Source organism: Protopterus annectens, chromosome 12.part0, assembly GCF_019279795.1.
Source record: "Protopterus annectens isolate FY-2018-M chromosome 12.part0, PAN1.0, whole genome shotgun sequence".
NCBI classification, from domain to species: Eukaryota; Metazoa; Chordata; order Ceratodontiformes; family Protopteridae; genus Protopterus; species Protopterus annectens.
In genome coordinates, this window is record NC_056746.1 from 290,544,313 (window position 1) to 290,565,297 (window position 20,985).

Below are 20,985 nucleotides of genomic sequence, written 5' to 3' on the forward strand. Positions count from 1 at the left end.
GTGTGGTGCAAGTGTTTACCTTCTCCTCTTGACTGTCTAGTCAAGTATTTGGTGAAGAGAGCTTTGCTTCCAGATTGACTATATTAGTGCATCTCTCTCACAGGTTGTAGTGTTGGGTGGTAGGAGGAGAGGGTTGTCTGTGTATATGAGACAATTGCTGCATTGCCCCAAGATGCCCAGATTCATCAGGTAGACAGGAGAAAACACTGGGAGCTGACCCTTGGACATGCCTGGATAGGAAATTATTAAGTACTAAAAACTGTTTTCCTCTAGGCAAGTGAGGAAAGTTGAGTGCTATAGTAATTTGTAGCTTATTTAGTGCTTACAATCAGTTCTGAAGAAGTGTTGAGCTCAAAGAAACAGATTTGAGTGCTGAAACTAAAAACTGGCTAGTTCTAAGAAACAAAATTAAGTTAGAAGGCTTCCCTCCAGCACAGAAAGGCTTTGGGGCTCAGAAGCTTACAAACAGTCCTGGATACAGCAAATCTGTATCCGGACTAGACGACTTACAGGAAAGGCAGGAAACGAGCTTAGAAAAATTATTTATTTTTATTTTTTTGTAAAGGGGAAAAGAGGAGCAGGAACTAACTGGGTTGGCCTTCTCAAATGTTCTCCCTGGATTAGGTAGAATGAGGTAATGACACTAGACTGGGAGGAGTGTCCCACATCAAATTTACAGTAGGGGCAGGCAACTGCAAAGCCACCAAGTATAAAAACAGGATACCAATAGGGAGGGAGGGAAACACAAATCAGAACAAACAAACCCAACCAGATGCTTAACAATTGTAGAAAATTTCTAGTTAATACCTCACACACAGTGAAACTAGCTAGCAAAGTATATGCAGACAATAAAATTGCTTTAAATAACTCGGAAATAAGCAAAAAACAGGATACTTAATGTTATATCACAGATTAGTTGGCTCAGAGCCCTTCCTCCGATTAGCTCAGTGTGAAATGGCAGAAACACTCTCAAGTTAATTTCTTAAGTAACAAAGTTGAAACCTGAAACAACTTAAAAAAAAAAAAAAAAAAAAAAAAAAAAAAAAGCTTTGAAAGAACCAATGACGTGCTTACTCCAAGCCGTAGTCCAGGCAATCCCGGTTCACTCTCACTGAAATGCTATACTGGCTTTGGCTAAGCTATGATGGCCTGGAACATGTGCTCAGACACACAGCATTTACTGACAAACAACTAGGCCCAAAACCCAAGCCTGAATATGGACAATGCTACACTACCAACACTACTTATGTAGGAAAAAAACTACAGAAATGTTTTTAAACAGATAAAGGATTAAGGAGACTCTACAGAATGCTTTTAACTGCAAACAAGTTGTATGATACACACCTTAGCAGGAAATCAGAACAAACAAACCCAACCAGATGCTTAACAATTGTAGAAAATTTCTAGTTAATACCTCCCACACACTGAAACTAGCTAGCAAAGTATATGCAGACAATAAAAATGCTATAAATAACTCAGAAATGAGCAAAAAAACAAGATACTTAACGTTATGTATCGCATATTAGTTAGCTCAGAGCCCTTCCTCCGATTTAGCTTATATAGTACTAACTTATTAAACACTTTACAAAACATAACATTATTTTCAAAGTTATATATACATTACATTACATTCAGGTTTAAGACACATTGAGCAGCAGTTATACAATAGACCCTTCCTGAAGTGGAGTGGTAGAAAAATGTTAGTAGTAGTTGAAGGTAAGGCACCTAAGAAATGGAGAAAGAAATGTTTGCATAGATGTTTTTATACCCCAAGTAGACTCCAGATAATTTTTCCTCAGGTAGACAGCAAGTGTTGGAGGTGAGTCGGGGAAGAAAGAGGTACTTTGGAACATATTTTCTGGGAGTGTGGTGGGTTGGCGGACTTTATGGATTCTCTGTGGGATGCACTGTCACAGATGCTGGGTGGGTAGATTGATGTAATGAGGGAAATGATTTTTTTCTGAGCTATGATGTAGAATCGGGATTGTAAGGCCTTGCTGTGTCTAATTATAGTGGTGGTTTTAAAAAAAAAAAGTTACTACAAAATGGAAATCGAAATTTAAACCAACTAATATTAGAAGTAGTGAATATAGTAACTGAGATAAAACAACTGGAATTGAGATCTTTAGAAAAAGGTTGGAGCAGACTACATAGGAAAAATTGGAATTGTTGGAATAATACTTGAGAAAAATTAGGTTTAAAGAAGGCAGGACTTAAATGAACTATGTAATGTTTGACTGAAAATGAATGGGTAGATAAGTGATGTATAATGTTTGCAAATGAGAGCATGTCAGTATGGTTTGTAAAATCTATGACTATGTTGGTGTGGTTTTCATTAATATAAATGTATGATTGCTTATGTCATGATGGCTTAATAAAGATGTTTCTTGCTTAAAAAAGGGGGGCAGGAATTGAATAATTCATGTAATGTTTCTTAGGTTATATGATATAGAGCAATATATGTGAAGTGTAATGTTTAATGTTAAATTTGTTAATACAATGTGATTACTTTTGTGTAAATGTAAATTTTTCCCATATCACAAGTGAGAATTCAGTAAATGTGTTTAGAAAAAAAAACTGCTAGTTGTGTGTTTTCTTGCCACTAATGTATTTTTTGAAGTCTCTTGAACTGTGCCGCTGATCTGTTGGGACATTGGAACATTCCTTAGCAGTCATTCTGCCAGTGTCCTAACTATTCTGACTATTTTTTTTTTAAGTAACTACTTTGCAGTGTGTACTACTATATATTAACTTGTTGGCTGCAAGGTTATACATGCTTTTTGATATTGCATTTTACAGGCCATAGAATTCTAGCTTATATGTCCCATCTCTGCCACCAAATATGTCAAGATGTACTGCCATAAAATAATGCATGTTGTAGAGGTTATGCTGTCTAAATCCACCTTTAAGAGTTTATGGCAATGTGCACCGCTGCCTTTGGTTGTGACTGACACTGCAGCTCTAGCACTGAAAGCTACACACTTGTCTGTTACAGAACAGTAGAATCACTAGCTCACCTGGATTTTTACCCATCTCCCCCTGAGCTTGGTCCTAGCAGCAGTAACGGAGACTTGCTCAAAATAATTTTACTAATACACCAACTCGGGATGTTTCTCAAGAGGGGCTGCTGATACTTTTGCACTGACAGTACCCCTTTCATGTATTAACAGTACACCAGTTAGCTAATCTGATAAGATGTTTTCTAATTGAACACTATTACAGTGAGCCACACGATATTAAATTAGAATGGCAGTTAGTCAAGCAGCCAAGTAGTGCCTCCTAAAAATCTAGGTACGATACCAACAGCCTCCTCAATATGGCGAAGATACCCTTCACTAATAAGAGGACATCATCTACAAGCTTTTACAAATGAACAGATGAAAATTTTTTACTTAAAGGTAGGTTAGTATTGCACAAAAAATGAGTACATAGATAAACTTATGACAGAAGAAAATGACTGCATCTGTTATTTCCATTTCCTTTATTGTAGTTGCTGAAGCCTCAGAATGAAAATTTAAGCCAACAAGTCTATGATCCAGAAATTCTTTGGTTTAACTTTTTCCCCCAGGGTAAAATTTCCCAAGTCCAAGTAACACACTCAGTCAAAAAGTTTTTTTAAATTGAAGCTCTGGTTCAGAACACCCCGCAGAAATTAGATTTAAATGAAATGTTTCCTTTGTTTAAAAAAAAAAAAGTGCAATAAGCAGGCAGCTCCATTCCATGGTGAGGTAATTCAGAATGTTATGGGAAAAATTAAAGATTCAGTGCCACAATAAGTAATTCCATATTAGAAGAAGGTAGTTAAATTCTGCACTTGTAATGAAATATGCATTGGTTGGCATTTTAAATCCAAGAACACATGTAACTTCTGACAGCCTTTTTGTTTGTTCATTCTGGCAGGTTTAAAGTATGGGTTGATCTGATTTTCTTGTTAGCATACCATTGCATACATGTTCATATCCCAGAAAACTGTTATAATTGAACATTTTTTGGGTGCGGCTCTACATACATTCTGGGATGTATTTGTAAACGTTTCTAACAGGATTATCATCTGTTGCTGACTTGTTATAGATAGACATGGCATGTGTCGTGAAATCTCTTGGCCAGTAGAAATGCTTTTTCTTTTCTATTTTTAGAAATGTTTGCATTGGCCTTTGGACTTGGGAGTTGCTACTATTTCTCATCGTCATCAACATCTTTTGAAAGAAAGTAAATTGTGCCATTATTAAAAAAAATAAAATTAAAATAAACATTGTTAAATGTTTCATAGTTTCATAGTTTAGTACTAGGCTATCTGCCCTGGGGCATTTATAAGCCTAGCCCTAGTGATGTGGCTTTCGCCACCCCATGTAGTGGTACTAGAGTGTACAGAATAGATTTAAAATACTGCGCCTTTGTCTAGTAGTGACACATTGAAGACCCCCTTACTTATTAAAATTAGTTTACTGTGCCTCTGTCTAGTAGTGACACAGGGATGACCCCCGGGGTAAACCTACGATCTCCCATCCACTCGTCAAGATTTCTCTTGAAGAGAGTCAGTGAGGGGCTCTGCCTTACATGAACTGGGATTCTGTTCCAGAGTATGGGAAGCCTCTGAGTTATGAATCTGTCCCTCCAGCATGTCCTATTCATATTTGTACTGAGGTTTAAATCTTTAGCTCTTGTGGTTCTAATGGATTTGGATTTTTAGAGGTGGAGCATGTCCATCAATTCCTGGTTGGACAGATCACCTCTGAGCAGGCGGTATGCTACTGAATAGAGCTGGAGTTTCTTTAGCCTGGCAGCATATGACATGTGTTGGAGACCCTTGATCCTCTTGGTGAGGTACTTCTGGGGTCTCTCCAGCTGTTTTAAGTGCCGGGTGAGGTACATACCGAATGGGGCATTGTACTCAATCATGGGCCTGATAAGGGAGGAGTATAGGGGTACAATGACCTCCTTTGATCTGGATGTGAACCCCTTCATGATAAGGTGGGCAAGGTAGAATGTCTTTCTAACCACTTTGGCAACGTGGGTGTCAAATGAGAGGTCACTATCGACTTGGGTCCCCAGGTCTCTGATTACTTTTTCCGTACTCAGTGGGTTACTGTCTATGTGATAATTTGTGGGTACTTTATTTTTCCCAAAGGGGATGACTATACATTTCTTGGCATTCAGTTTAAGGCCATGATTCCGGCACCAGTTGTCCGTTTCGGTGAGGCCTTTCTGTAGGATGTATGTGTCAGCTGGTGTATCGACTATGGCGCCTAGCTTGCAGTCATATGCGAACTTTGTTAGCCACAACCTTCCCGTGTTTGCTTTCACATCTGAGAAGTAAATGCCGAACAAGAGGGGTCCCAGGACAGAGCCCTGTGGGACACCACTTGTGACTGGCTTTGAGTCTGACATGGCTCCCGCAATTTTGACTTTATGGGTTCTGTTCTTTAGCCAGTTTGCAACCCATCTTGTGACATATGGATTTACATTTAAGCTGTTGAGCTTGTCTATGATGCCTGAGTGGGGTATTGTGTCGAAGGCTTTAGCCAAGTCCAGGTAGGCTGTATGGACTGCTTTGCCCTCATCAATGGCTCTAGTGACTGTTTCGAAAAAGTCAACCAGGTTCAAAAGGCAGGATCTGCCCTTTACAAAGCCGAACTGGGTGGGATCAAGTGTCTGTAGGTCCCCAATGTCACTGTTTATGAGTTCCATAATGATTCCTTCCATAGCTTTGCAGACAAGGCTGGTTAAGCTTATGGGGCGGTAGTTCCCAGGGTATGTAGCAGAGCCTCCTTTGTGGAGTGGGACCACTGTTGCTGTACGCCAGTGTTCATGTTCAGGTACATATCCTGTAGTAAGGCTAAGGTTAAATAGCATTTTTATATGCGGGTTTAGCTCCTCTTGGAGTTCACGTATCACGCAACCGGGGATACCATCGGGTCCCATTGATGCTGTGTTTTTTGCTTTGCTGAGGGCGGCTCTCACCTGGACATCTGAGATGATAGGGAGGTTACATTCAGCTGGGATAAGTATTTCTTCTTTTGGGGGTGAGGGAGGGGAGAAATTTGCACTGAACCTGTCTGCCAGAATGTTGGCAATATCTGTGGGTTCGGTGAATTTTTTGTCATTGTGTACTAACTCTGAGCATATCTGAGGGTTTCCGCCCAGGTTTTTAACATAACTGAAGAATGCCTTGTGGTTATCTTTAGTGTCCTTGGCGATTTTTCTCTCAAAGTTGGCCTTGGATGTTTTTGAGAGAACGTAACTTTCTACTAGTGCTGATCAGAGATGCCTTCCCTTTATGGGATTTTGCTCTGTCTTGCAGTAGCTTCCTTCTTTTGTTATACAATTTGTTTATGGCTGGGGTCCACCAGACAGGACGCTTTCTCTTGGTGGAGAGGGTCTTGGTTTTATTTGGGATTGCACGATCCATGCATTCTTGGAGATGACCGTAGAAAGTATTTGTGAAGGATTCAGCATTGTGGGATGTGGTTTCCATTGGCCCAGTGGGCTTAAATACCATCTCAGTCTTAAGAAGTGTAAAGTCGGCTTTTGAGAAGTTTTTCACTGTAGTCTTTTGTGCTGGGGGTGGAGGTGGAATATGTATATCCAGGGTGATTAGTTTATGGTCAGATTTCACTAGTGGAGGAATACTTCCGGTGTGGAGCATTTTGTCCCCATGTTTGCGATGATCAGGTCTAGTATATTATCTCCCCTTGTGGGAGAGGTGACTAGCTGTTCCATTGCATTTGAGTTTATGAATTCCAGGAACCTTTGGGCTAGGGTGTTAGGGCTAGAATAGTGCACCCAGTCTATGTTAGGGTAGTTGAAGTCTCCCAATATGATGGTATATGTCTCCGATTCCTGATGGTTCTCAGGTGTTTGTGTCCTTAATAGTTTTCCATTAATCTGAATAAGGTATTTAACAGAGTTATTGCATTACTGACATGCCTAAAAATCCATGACTTTTGTCTATAAACAGGAGGCGCACATTTTTTTTTAATTTTCAATTGAAAATGAAGAGAAAAAATGATACTATTAGAAGCAACACAAAGTCATAGCAATTGCAGTGCAAAATAGAGCATGCTCTCATGAAATATGTATTTGTATGTATAAACTTTGAAGATATAATATGATTTTGTAAAAAGCTCCAGACTTCACCCACTCTTTTACTTGACAACATTGTGGCTGCATATTTATTAGTCTCCTATGTCTTCATAGTGGAAGTGGGCTTGCCTTGTGAACAAGTCACAAAACCCTGCTAACAAAACATTGGACTACTTACCAAAATAAAAGTTGAAAAACAGCCAAGAAAAGTTTTTTTGGCACGGGCAACTTCTCCTGCATCCCTCAGTGCCAAGGTTGAGTTCTTAACTTTAACATGATCAAAATGGGCTTCAACTCTTACTTTTTCATTAAAAAAACGTTGTAGATTATTTTATTGCTGATGATTTAAGATCTGTGTTTTTTTCTACATGTTTAGTACCTGTCAGTAAGATAATGTGCAAACATTTTATAGCGTAATGGTGACTGCTTTTTTTTTTTTTTTTTTTTTTTTTTTTTTTTTTTTTTTACCGGATATTGGTTAATTAGGGGGGAACAGTTTTAATTTGTTGTGCTGTTTTCAATACTGGTGTCATTCTGTGAGCAGGCTTGGGTAGTATTGCACTACATCTGTCACAATGTCAAGCATTGTATTAAACCTTCCATTGCATCAGTTTATGTTGACTTAAGGAAAAGCACGGCATTCCATGTCCCTTAAGTGCATCTGTAGGACCTTAACATTTATCATACACCACCGTACTTATGTTACAGTATATCAAGACAGTTTGGCTTGGAACCTTGCTGTAAATGAGCAACTTGCTCCTTTGGTTCAGTACTACTATTTTTCTTGAGGACATCTGTGTTTATTTTTTTTCTGCTGCACTAATTGAAGTCATCTTTACTCAGCATTAATATTAATCCTTTTCTTGTTTTGATTCTAGCGGAGACCGAACCACATGAGGGGAGGAGAAAAGTTGAATCCTTGTGGCCCATCTTCAGGATACATCACCAAAAAACACGTTACATCTTTGATCTCTTTTACAAGAGAAAAGCTATTAGTCGAGGTAATGTTTTGGGGGGTGCATTCTAAAGCTTTTTCTTTAAATCATTGTGCATTTTAAAATGGTACACTTGTACACATGTTGATTTGGTAAGAGAGGCTTCTTTTTTTAACCACCTCCTCACACAAACACTCATTTTTGTGAAGCTCTGAGTCACTGACCTATTGTTTTTTCCACCAGGTTCATATTTATCACACAAATTGTCCTTGAAGATCCGCTACAGATATGTTCTCTCTGTCTGTTTTCTTGATTTTATTTTAATTTTGTATATTTATTGATAGATGGGCAACTTTTCAGATGTAAAGTGGTCATGTAACAAAATGTGTAAAATCAATAAAAGTGGTTGGTTATGTGGCCAAGCAGTATATACCAAGCAGACTGTTGCCAGTGCATATATATTTGGACTGTAAAAATGTCCATTGCCAACACAGGCATGGAATAGCCAATCACCATCTGTCCTGGAAGTAGTGCTGGTAGTGTAGAGTACATAAAATCCAAAGATAATAAAGTAACATGTATAGTTGGATGATTTGCTACAGAGTACTGTTGCAGGCAGGTTGAACTGAAGTATTTAAAAAGAGGAGCTAGGGGAATGGCCTACTTGTGTAGATTGGATGGCTAGCTCAAACATGGTATATCCTTGTAACTGTATATAATCTTTTATTATATGATATAGGAGGAAAAACTTAAAACAGAATTCATTTTTATATTCTCAGCTCAGATAGAAGCATGAAGGCGAGATTACAGAGTTCAGAGAGGATTTGTCCTCTTCATTCAGTCCTCCCTACTCCTCAACCACTTCTCCCATATACTTTGAAGTATTTACCAGTTCCACTATCTTCCCTTCTATCCCAGTTTTCAGTGTCTTCTGATTTTCCCAATTTGCTGCCATTACCACGGTCTTATCTGTACTTGGTTTCGTCCCATGTGCCTTCAGTTTTGCATTCCGTTCCCTTATCCTTTGCTGAAGTTCTTGCTCAGTTTACCTGTAATGCCACATTGCATACAGCCACTTTGTTGATCTGTCCTCTCTGACCTGTTTGCCAATGTAGTCCATCACCAGTATGACCAGCAGTGGGCTCGGAGCTGAACCCTGATGTACACCCACTCTCGCTGGGAATCCCTCTGTGAGACTGTAAAAGGAAAAAACTTCAAAGACCAATACACGTCAGGTTCAAGCAAGGCACCCTTTATTACTTGCAGCAAGGAGGCGAAGTATGTAGGTACAGGATTTGTCTGGCCCTTTGGTGATCAGTATGTTATTCTTGTATAGTTCTCTTCATGTCACACAGAAAATGTTACTATTCTATTGCTGACGTAGTTGGACACAGCCTTTTGTATGTTTCACAGAAAATGTTACCAGACTTATTGCTAACATGGTCATATTATTTGCCGTCTTGCAAAAACATTTTGAGAAAAACAACCTGGCCTTGGGCTTATTTTAGCCCACCATAACTTTTCAATTTTTCAATTGTACAGTTCTAATACAGGTTACATTTTGTCTAGATTCAAGGTACATTTCTAGCTTTGGTACAAGTAATGCTGATTATGGTTTATACTTTCAAGCATCTATTGTTTTCTTTATCAAAGCTTCTAGCAGCTGCATATTTTCTCATGGCATAAGCAGAAATGAAGTATATCTAAGTTTCATGACATTAGCAGAAATGAAATGTCTCTTGTTAAGTTTCTAATAGTTGTGCAGATTCATGCAGTGTGAACAGAATAAATGTATTAACCCTTTTAAACCTCGAATGCACTAAGCATGCATATTACTATTATATATTTTTCTAACATTTCCCCCCTTTTAATACTTTATGCATAAACAGTTTTTTCTTCCCCTAACCTCTTCCTGCTCAGGATTTGCAGTTAAGAGAGTCATTCAGTTTAAGCTCATGAAAGCATTTTCAGTTTTTTAGCAATTCTTCAAGTTCAGCATCTTGGTATAAGGTTTCTAAAACTGAAATGTCTACAAAATTTTTAATCAGTCTTTTTATGCAGGGGATGCAGCAGCACACACATACCACCAGTAGGATTATTCCTACACAGATGGCAATCAGAATTGTTCATCAGGATGCTGCCCCAAATCCCAAACAATTTCTGGAAAAAGTCCGTCAATGGATTTGGTCCTGGTTTGGTCATGGCTGACACCTGCTGAATCACCTCAAGATGGTTGTCTATCTCGTGTTTGTGGTCAGGAATATACGAACAGCACTCCTCCTGGATTAAAGCGCATGTACCTCCTCTCGCCGCTAGGGTGAAGTCAAGAGCCATGCAATTTTGAAGCACCACTGTTCTCATGGCAGTCAGTTCATCAGTCACCAATTCTAGGGCAGAAAAGGTTGCATTGCTCATTATTTCGAGAAGCTTAGACAATTTTCTCAGTTCCCAGATTGATTTTGTTGCTCCATATACTGGCAGTACACCTGCCCACGATACAACAGTATCACTCAAGTCCATTGTTCCCCGAGCCCACAGCATGATGGTTTTTCCAGCGCATTGATTTGCCCCACTGGATTGATAGGCTTCTTGATTTCTCGAAGATTCTGAATTTTCCCTTGAGGTAAAACTGCCGTGTGTCGTATGGCCGGAACCAGGTACCCCAAAAAACAACTGCCGGACCAATTCTCAGGTAGCCATTTATATGCTTTTCTACCACATATAAAGTAACAATCTTCTACTTTAGTAGTAACTTTACTATACCCTGACTCTGCATGAAACTTGTTTTGTCGATTTTTATGGACAGTTGCTTATAGAGGTCAGCATTATGTTTTACTACTTCAATTGTCCTATGCATCAGTTCAACAAATGTATCATAGCTTGTGTTGCAATAGGATATGATGTTATCAGGTTTAGTGTAGCATCTATAGGGAACAGTCACATTGCAATTGCTCCAACCCACCTTGACTGTGTCATTCTTATAAAAACACACAGTTCCCTTCTGTCGAACAGACAAGTGCAATGCTACTTTATCTTGTGATGTGACATCCGATTTATCATGAATTAGGTTTTCCCAGGTCTTGTTGGCTCCTAGGGGAACTGAAGTTAACAGTAACCCCCCCCATATGCTGTTGGTAAAGCTGTGCAAATCCAGAAATTCGAAACATTGAAGGTTTCAGCATACACATATTTTATTGCCTGGTAAGTGTTAAAGTTTGGGTGCCACTCTGCACACTTGTTCAGTTCAATTTGTGTGGCTGAGAAAAGGAATGGCCACAACAAAAAGATTATTGTCACTAGTACAGTCAACAGGATGGTTATGCAATACTTTTGTGGAAATGGTTGTTCTACATTTCTGTTTTCTCCGGCTCTTCCAAGTAGGTGTATTTGGATCTTACTGGATTCCATCATCTTTACTTTGGACACGTGCTCTTACTCTCTGCCCTAATAGGACCTTCAGCACCGATGGTTTCTTCACTGGGGTTGAGACGGATCAGTCCTATTGATCTGACCCCCCTTTGTAGCCAGACTTTGTGCTGAGGGCCCCAATGGAGAGGTAAGATTTTTGTCCAGCTCAAAGTTCTTAACCAGCTTGCAGTGCGTCAGGTGTATCCACGAAGCTCATTCTGCTATCTTGACTGCAGTGAGTGTCGAAAGAAGCACCTGGTAGGGACCTTCCCACCTTGGCTATGCCCAGTTTTTTTGCTTGATGATTTTGATCCACACCCAGTCTCCTGGCGTCACTGCCACTTCTGATGTTTCGGTTTGTTTTCTGTCTGAAACAGAATTCGACTGCAACAGGTGTTTAGAACTCAACAACTTTTTCATATATTCAGCTAGTGTAAAATCAGCTTCCTGATCTGATGACATGAGAAGTTTACACTGGGGTGTAATAAGCCCTTCCAAATAGTTTTTCAAAAGGAGTCTATCCTTTTGCTGTAGGGACAGTTCTCATGCTCAACAGTGCCAGGGGTAAACAGTACAACCACGTTTTTCCTGTCTCCGCTATTAATTTTCTCAATTTGTTTTTTAGTATACCATTATGCCTTTCAACTAGCCCTGTAGATTGCGGATGGTATGCACAATGATTTTTTTAAAGAAATACCAAAATGCTTACTCAACTGCTGTATGGTTTGATTTACAAAGTGTGTACCATTGTCACTGTAGATTCTTTCCGGAATACCAAACGTAGGAATGTTTTCCTTGACAAGTACTTTTGCCACTGTAGCTGCATCTGGATTTTTGGTTGGAAAGGCTTCCACCCATCTGGAAAACATATCTACAATGACAAGACAATACTTCTTATTTTCACATTTGTTCAATTCTATGAAATCCATACAAATAGTGTGAAACGGATATGGTGGTGTGGGAAAACTCCCTTGCTTGGGCTTTATCGCCCCCTGTGCATGATGTTTGTTACAAATCTGACACATCAAACTAAATTTTTTTTAGAGTAGTTTGTAAATCCGTACGTTGTGAACACCTGGTTCACCAGCTGTACCATCCCCCCTGTTGAGACATGGCACTGCCCATGGCTCAACAATGCTGCTTAGCTAAACAAATTAGAGGGTAGTATCGGTTTTCCCTCTCTAGAGATGTACAGCCCCTTTTCGAGGATTGCTCCTCGTTTTATCCATCGCCGTTTTTCAGCTTGCATAGTGAGTGTCTGCGTTGTTTTTAACATATCTAGATCTAAAGTTTCAGAGGATTGTAATTCCTCATTTAAAAGAAATATTTCTGTGGCTGCTTGTTTTGCAGCTGTATCAGCTCTCGCATTACCTTTTGAAATTCTATCTTGTTGGTTGGTGTGAGCTGTGCATTTACAAATGGCTACTTTCTGAGGTAACTGAATAGATTCTAAAATATCTAAAATAAACTGCGCATGATTTATAGGTTTGCCAGTAGATGTTATCATTCCCCGGTTTTTCCACTGTTGCGCAAAAACATGTACAGTAGAAAAAGCGTACTGGCTATCAGTAAAAATGTTTACACATTTACCCTTTGCTAAGGTACATGCCCATGTCAGGGCAATCAATTCTGCTGCCTGTGCAGATAAGTTGTGTGGTAAAGGTTTTGCTTCTATAATCCCAGTATCCGCGACTACTGCATATCCTACTAGGTTCTGTCCTGCAGGACCCTTTTTGCACGAGCCATCCACATAGTATGTCACCTCGGCATCATCCAAGGGGACATCCATGAGATCTTTTCTAGGTAGTGTCTTTTGCTCAATTACCTGCAGGCAGCAGTGCGGTGTGCCGTCTGCAGGGTCAAGAGCAGAGTAGAAGGGTTTAAAGTCGTGCATCATTCAATTGTCATATGAGGTTGGCTCAATAATATAGTCATACAGGAAAGATGTCTAGCAGGGGACAGATATGCCACCTTTTCCTGTAGTAAAATAATCGTGACTGTATGAGGTACTCTCAAAGTGAGAGGGTGGAACAAGACTACTGAGGCTGAAGCCTGTACTGCCATTGCAGCTGCAAATACTGCTTGTACACAGTGGGGTAAGGACCTTGCCACTGGGTCTAGTTGTGAGTAGTAAGCAATGGGACGTTGCTTATCCCAATGCTGTTGTGTTTAACACTGATGTCATGTAACCCTGCTTACAATCTACAGTTTGGAAAAAATGTTTATGGTAGTTTGGCAATCCCAGAACTAATGAGGATGCTATTAACTGCTTTAGTTTACAGAAGGCAGATTCTGCCTCTGGTGTCCATTGTAACGAATCCTGCGCTGCCATAGGCTTCTTATATACAAGTTCAGTCAGAGGTGCAGATTCCAAGGCATAGTTTGGAATCCAGCTCCGGCAAAAATTAGTTGTACCCAGGAAGGACATAATTTCCTTCTTGGTAGTGGGTTTTGGTGCTTGCAAAATTGCTATTTTTCTGTCCTCATCTAACGTTCTATCTTCCTTGGATATTGCATATCCTAAGTATTTGACCTGTTTTTTTCCAAAGCTGCAGTTTATTTTTATTTACCTTATGTCCCTTAGCGGCTAAAAATCATAGAAGTGCTATGGTATCTTCTCTAAAATCCTGCTGGGTGGGGGCCGCCAGCAAGATGTCGTCAACATAAAGTAAAATCTGACTGCCTCTTGGTGGGGTGAATCCCTCCAAGTTGCTTGCCATTTCTTGTGAGAATATCGTTGGACTTTCACAATATCCCTGTGGTAGTTGCGTAGATGTATACCTTTTCCCCTGAAATGTAAATGCAAACCAATACTGGCTATCTGGGTGTATCGGTATCGAAAAGAACACGTTGCTGATGTCTACCACAGAAAAATATTTTTGTTGAGGTTTCAAATCATTGGGTGTGTGGGTCTGGCACTGTGGGTGCCCTTGGTATTACTGCATCATTTACGGCTTGTAGATCCTGGACCATACGCCATTCTCCATTGGCCTTTTTAACTGGAAATAAGGGTGTGTTACATGGTGAATCGGGAGATTCTCCTAGTATCCCTCATTCAAGTAAGGCTGTTATAATAGACTTTATCCCTGCCTCTGCATCTTTTCTTAAGGGATACTGTCTTTTTTGTGGTCTGAATGCTGAATTTGGCGTGATAGTAACTCGTCCTGCTGTACGAATGAGTCCTACATCTGATTTCCCTATTGACCAGAGAGTCTCTGGTATGTCTTGTAAGGCATTCTCTTCCTCCCTTAATAGGAGTGTCAATCGGCTGTCCTCGCTAGACTGCAAGTGCACAGCTGGGTTGGGTTGGTCTGAGTTATCCAGTTCAACTTTTGTACTTGTATTCCTTGTTCTGACAGTTCTAGTTCTGTCTGTTTCTCCCATCTCGTGACTTTTTCTCCTAGATCTGCCCATTCTATATTTCTGTTTTTGGTTAAGCTAACATGTGGTAACAGATTAGATTTATAAAGTGCAAAAACGCCTGGGGCAATGAACAGCTGGCTACACTGTTCCCTTCTGTGTCCCAGTACAGGTTATGCAATATCAATCTGTTTGCATGATTCTTAAATAACTCTTGCTCATATTCCTTATCAGGTCCTGGTATGTTGCAATAATACAGGGTACAGTGCAACAGGTGTTGCTTATCAATGTCAAGGGAGGGGAACTTGCTGATGACTAGGTTCATTAACTCTTTGGTCAGAGTCCCTGGACCAGTCATAACCAAGTCCTGGCTGTACCAATAAAACATTTCACCCTCCGATTGCACTACAAAGGTGTTAATTTGTCGCTGTGCTTCCATACCCTGCATGGTTGGGACTACTGCTGTACCAAATAGCTGCATGAGGTCTCTGCCCAAGAGGTTTACTGGGCATTTTGTAGAAACTACAATTTTGCTTCTTTGTGTCAATCCTGAAACTGGATCAGTTATTGCAATGTTACGGGAGAGACGCTCCCGATACAGCTGTCCATTAGCTGCTTTGACCAGTATGTAATCAGGTGACTCTGTGTTTTCTGGCAGTTTGGAGGGGTGTATCAGGGTTCGTGATGCCCCTGAGTCGCACAAAAATTTGACCTCCCTCCCTTCTACCAAGAGTGTAACTTCTGGTTTCGTGTCTGCTAAATAGAGCTCCAAGCTCAATAAAGCTAGGTCTAATATTTCATTTTCTTCATTGTCACTAACTTCCTGCACTTCCTCTACTCCCTCTATCACATTCTCATTTGTCCTTTTTTCGCTAGCCCCCTCTAGTGATTCTTGACTACCATATAGTCAGTCCTCACCCTCCTTGTCTTCCGTTGTTGCCTTCTTGTTTTTCTTGCAATCCCTTGCCAAATGTCCCTTTTTACCGCATTTAAAACATTCTCCCCTTTTTTCCCGCCCTTCAAAGTCCTCTGATCGCTGATCAGATTGTTTCCCTTCGCGTTTTTCTTGCCCCTTTTTCCCAGACTGTACTACATAAACTTCTGCTCCATCTTCTACAGAAAATACTTGTGCTTTCTTTTTCTTTTTACTATTAAAATGCCTTTCGGCATGCCTAGCATATTCAAGTAATGATTGTAACCTGCTTGTACGATGGTCTACCATGTGTTTTGTAATAAAACTGCTTATAGGCGTGCTACTGCCTTTTAAAAATGCATTCTTTAACTGCTGTTCATATGGGGAATCTTGTGTTTGATCTTCAGGAACCTGCATTCCACAGTGGTTATTAAAACATTCTAACAATCTGGCATAATACCGATCAATTGTTTCACCTTCTTGTTGGATGCATTGATTAATGCAAGTCCAGTCTGCCCTAGGTTTCCATTTTTCAGAGATGCGGTCTGTAAGACCTTTTACTCTGGTGTCTAATCCTGCGCTGCTATGTGGGGGGGGTCTTTGTGCAGCGTCACGGGGATTCCAGTTCCCACTAATCATGTACCAATCTGGCCCTACAATTTGTCTAACTACTTTTTCTATTTCTTCTCCGTTTTGGTTATAACTCAACCACATTCCTTGTAAATCTTCTGAGAATTTTCTAAAATTAACCTTTGGATGGGGAATTCCCTCAGTGGCTTTCCGGATATCTTCCAGAGTCCAAGGTCTATACACTAAAGATAGTTGGGTCCTGATTGTCTTGACCTGCCTGAGGATTGGATACTTCTATAAGCGGGCATATTTCTTCTTCTTCACCTATAGATCGTGAATTCTTAACTATTTGCCATAACTCAATACCTTCTTCTGAATTACCTGCCTTTGTTCGGGATCTGGTCCCGATGGGATCTCTAATTTTAGTCCGTTTTAATTTCACAATATCTCTATCTTCAGTGACCACAGGATATAGTGGGGGTGGACTAACCTGTTCACTTGCTTCATATTCTGGTAAGGGAGGCAGAGGTGCTGATGCTATTACTAAGTTATTATCCTCCTTATCTAAAAACAGTGCTTTTGAATCTTTGTTTTTTTGTTCCCTACGGTTTACTTCCTCCAGCCACATGTGTGCCTGAGGATTTCCTAATTGACGTTGCTTTTACCCGACCCTTGGAATCTTTTTTGAGCTGTTTGATAAGTTTGATAAGCGAGGATTTTTCTAATTTTCCATTGAATTCGTATTTATTAACCCATTTTGAATAATATCTAATATTGTCGGTGCGCTGCGACTGCATATATTTTGCGTCTTCCGTTAACGGCAGGTTTTGGGGTCTTTTTGTGCAATTATTACCAATTTTGTTTTACCCTTTGATCGTTACGTAACTTCTCTTAATTTTTAACATGGTACCATGGATTTTGTTATAGTCTCTTCAGAATGACTGCCTACTTATTCTGTTTCTCCTGATCTATGACAGGACAGTAATCTTTTTTTGTCCCTGACTTGCAAAAATACAATCTGACAAAAACAATACACATCTAGTCCCTGATATAAAACAGAAAAAAGTAGATTCACCTTACCTGAGCCTACGTGATTGATCACAGATTCGCGGAGATCCGTCCTTCAGTCACAGATCAGAAAGTGGCTGGCCTCTTTTGAATGACAATTCAGTCGGAGAACTTTCCATATAAGAAGAACCGATTTGGTTTCTTCCCCGTACGGTTTCAACCACCTGGCCGTCTGATCCGAGGTGGAGAGGGTTCCGGTCCGAAGGACCAATCTGTAAAAGGAAAAACTTCAAAGACCAATACACGTTAGGTTCAAGCAAGGCATCCTTTTATTACTTGCAGCAAGGATACAAAGCATGTAGGTACAGGATTTGTCTGGCCCTTTGGTGATCAGTATGTTATTCTTATACAGTTCTCTTCATGTCACACTGAAAATGTTACTATTCTGTTGCTGATGTAGTTGGACACAGCTTTCTATATGTTTCACAGGAAATGTTACCAGACTTATTGCTGACGTGGTCAGATTATTTGCCGTCTTGCAAAAACATTTTGAGAAAAACAACCTGGCCTTGGGCTTATTTTAGCCCACCTTAACCTTTCAATTCTTCAATTGTACAGTTCTAATACATGTTACATTTTGTCTAGATTCAAGGTACATTTCTAGCTTTGGTACAAGTAATGCTGATTATGGTTTATACTTTCAAGCATCTATTGTTTTCTTTATCAAAGCTTCTAGCAGCTGCATATTTTCTCATGGCATAAGCAGAAATGAAATATCTCTTTTTAAGTTTCCTGACATTAGCAGAAATGAAATGTCTCTTGTTAAGTTTCTAATAGCTGTGAAGATTCATGCAGTGTGAACAGAATAAATGCATTAACCCTTTTAAACCTCGAATGCACTAAGGATGCATATTACTATTATATATTTTTCTAACAGAGACCAAACACTTTTTTTTCGTACTTGAGTCACTGGTTCCTTGTACATAGCCTGCACCACTTCTACCAATATTTCTGAACTTCAAACCACCACAGTACTGCCCAAATCTGCTTTCTTGGGACCTTGTCATATGCTTTCTCCAAGTCTAGAAATGCCTTTTGGACTCTCTCCTCATCTTTAACTTCTTAACTATCTGTCTCACTGCAAGCATCGGGTCGGTTGTGCTGCATCGTGATCTGGTCAGTTGTGCTGCATCGTGATCTGAAGCTGAAGTATTCATCTTCCCCATCTTACTTACACACAGTAGTAGAATCAAGTACCCTCTCCAGAACTTTCATGCAGTGTGACAGGAGACAAACACACATCCGTTAATAGAAAATAAAACCAGTCACATTAACATTGTTCATCTGTGTACATTACCTTTTATTTTCTTTCTTACAACTGTCATTTAGCTCAGCATTACATGCATTGCTCAAGTCCTGCCCTCACTTAAATCTTACTCCCCTTCCTCCTGAATTTTATTTTGCATACATTCTTCCCACAGATTCTATTTATGCCTATGTAACTTGCTCCTTCCCTTTTCTAAAGGTCCCATTTCCAATTTTTTTTATCTCTTTCAATATTCAGTACTTTACATACAGGTGGTTTAGATTTTGATTTCTATTTTCTAGTAATTACATTTTTGGTAGCCAAGGCCTTACTTTGTCTAGGCAATTCAGATCCTTTGTTCCAGCTCAAAAGAATAATTTCTTTAGTTACAACCATTTGGTTCCCATAATTTCTGACCGTGTATTCTGTAGGGATTTTTTTTTAAAACGTGCTAACTTATTACAATCCAATAAAAACATGTTCTGACTTGCCTATTTCTTTCCCATCACACTTCCAGCATTTGCTTTCTACCAGAGGAAAAATTATTTTGCTGAAATTGACGCTTGTTCAAAGCAACTCTCTCCAAGGTCATTGCCTCAGAATGAGAATAATGAAAGTATGGTGCTGCATTAATCCTCAAGGTCACGTGACCTCATAGTGGTAGTATGGGAGGAGACAGCCTCCCTCCCCATCCACATTTCTTTCTGAATGTCTGGATGTGAATGATGGGTTTTTGTAGGTAGTGTGCATTGCATTAATTTATGGTGATATTATTTCAGTCTGTAGAATATTGAGCATAGATATTTCATGGAGTCGCTGTTCAGGATAGCATACGTGTTTTTTACTGGATGTGATTCAGTGTTGCTAGATGTTCCATAATTGACAGCACCCATCTAGTTGGGGCATAATGAGTATGTTTCAGCCTAAATAAGCACTTTGTACCAGAGCGGACCGTACTTACTAAGATACTTGTGCAGTGCACTCTCTTAATAAGGAGATGGCTTGCTTTAGATAAATTTGGCATTATGATCATTTTGGTGCTGCCATGAATTTAAATACCTTGCATTAGTGTTTAAATTGCAGCTGTTGGAGTGTGAAGGAGAATTTAGCATCCAGAGGTGGTCCAGTTTCATTTGGTGGTGGTAGAATACATTTAGCAATGTTGCTTTAGCATGGAGGAATGTAAAGGTGATCTAAATTGAATAGAGCTGCCTGCTTCCTCTCATTTGTGTTGCTTCCATGATATTGCAAAGAATGGCCATGATAAAGCACAGTAGTTAACATTCTAATCGTTGCACACATTCCATAAGCTGCACCATTAACAAAACAGTACCTCATTAATAGTCGCAAAACAGAATCCTAATATGTATCCCTTTGCGGTGGCTGCAGTTGCTACAATTGCGCATTTATATGACATGGAAGATTATGCACCCTTATCCACTTGTCTAATTCCATAGTCGCACATATGCAGCAAAAAGGTAGCCTCTACATCCAAGCTATACTGCAGTCCACGGAGGGAGGACATTTGAGAGGTATACAGTCTGTTTGACTGGCTGAGACACCAAACTTTCTGGTTTAACAAAATGAGTGTTTGACCAAAGGCACTGATACTGCTTTAGCAATTTACTAAGCAAGTTGCCAAAACTGAAATTGCAAACATTTAAGCATACCTGTATGCTGTAATCTAAGTGTATATCTTATTTCCTCTTACTTTGTGTTTGTTGCATTGTAATGCTAAGAGTTGTTGCTGAAATGAATCATTTTGTAATCAGTCCACTTCCCAGGTAAACACACTAAATAAATTCTGCTTCTAACAAAGCCAGCATGAAGTGCAACAGAAGAGCGTTACTCAAATATTTTACCTGACTCTTCCAGGTAGTGAACCATCAGGGAATTGATTGAATCATTTATCAGGTACCAGCCTGATAATGTCAACAAAACTAAGCATTACTGTCTCTTGCAGTCTGTGTTCAAAAATGTAACTTCCAGAAGTCTGGAATTTACAAGTTACATTTCCAGTTGTGTTTATTAATATATTTCTCCTAAAGTCTTTTTCTCTGATGTCAGGCCCTTCGAGAGTACTCCACAGCAGTTTCCAATGTATAGCAGTCTGATGATACGAGGTAATGCTATCTGTGCCAGGGAGAGTATGGCAGTGCATGTGTAACATATGCCAGCATAGCTAGCTGGAGTTTTGTAAAGAATTTTGTCATTTGACTGTCAGACTGATTTGTACAAATGCTTGTGTTAAAAATGTATTTGTAAAGTTGTTTGTTAAAAATGCATCAAGAGTGGGTCCTACTGAAGTCTAGACCAGCTTCACTAGAAGTAGTGAATATAGTACCCAAGATAAAACGACTGGAATTAGGGATCTTTAGAAAAGGTAAGGAGCAAACTACATA

At 39.6% G+C, this 20,985-nt stretch overlaps 1 protein-coding gene across 2 annotated transcripts in view; it reads left to right on the forward strand.

The window, feature by feature from the left end:
* BUD31 (BUD31 homolog) overlaps window positions 1-20,985 on the forward strand; it is a 255,941-nt gene that overhangs the window by 53,868 nt on the left and 181,088 nt on the right. For both annotated transcript variants that reach the window (XM_044089356.1, XM_044089357.1), the window contains exon 2: window positions 7,962-8,084. In XM_044089356.1, coding sequence (XP_043945291.1) covers window positions 7,962-8,084 — 123 coding nt within the window. The remainder of the gene's footprint in view (window positions 1-7,961; window positions 8,085-20,985) is intronic.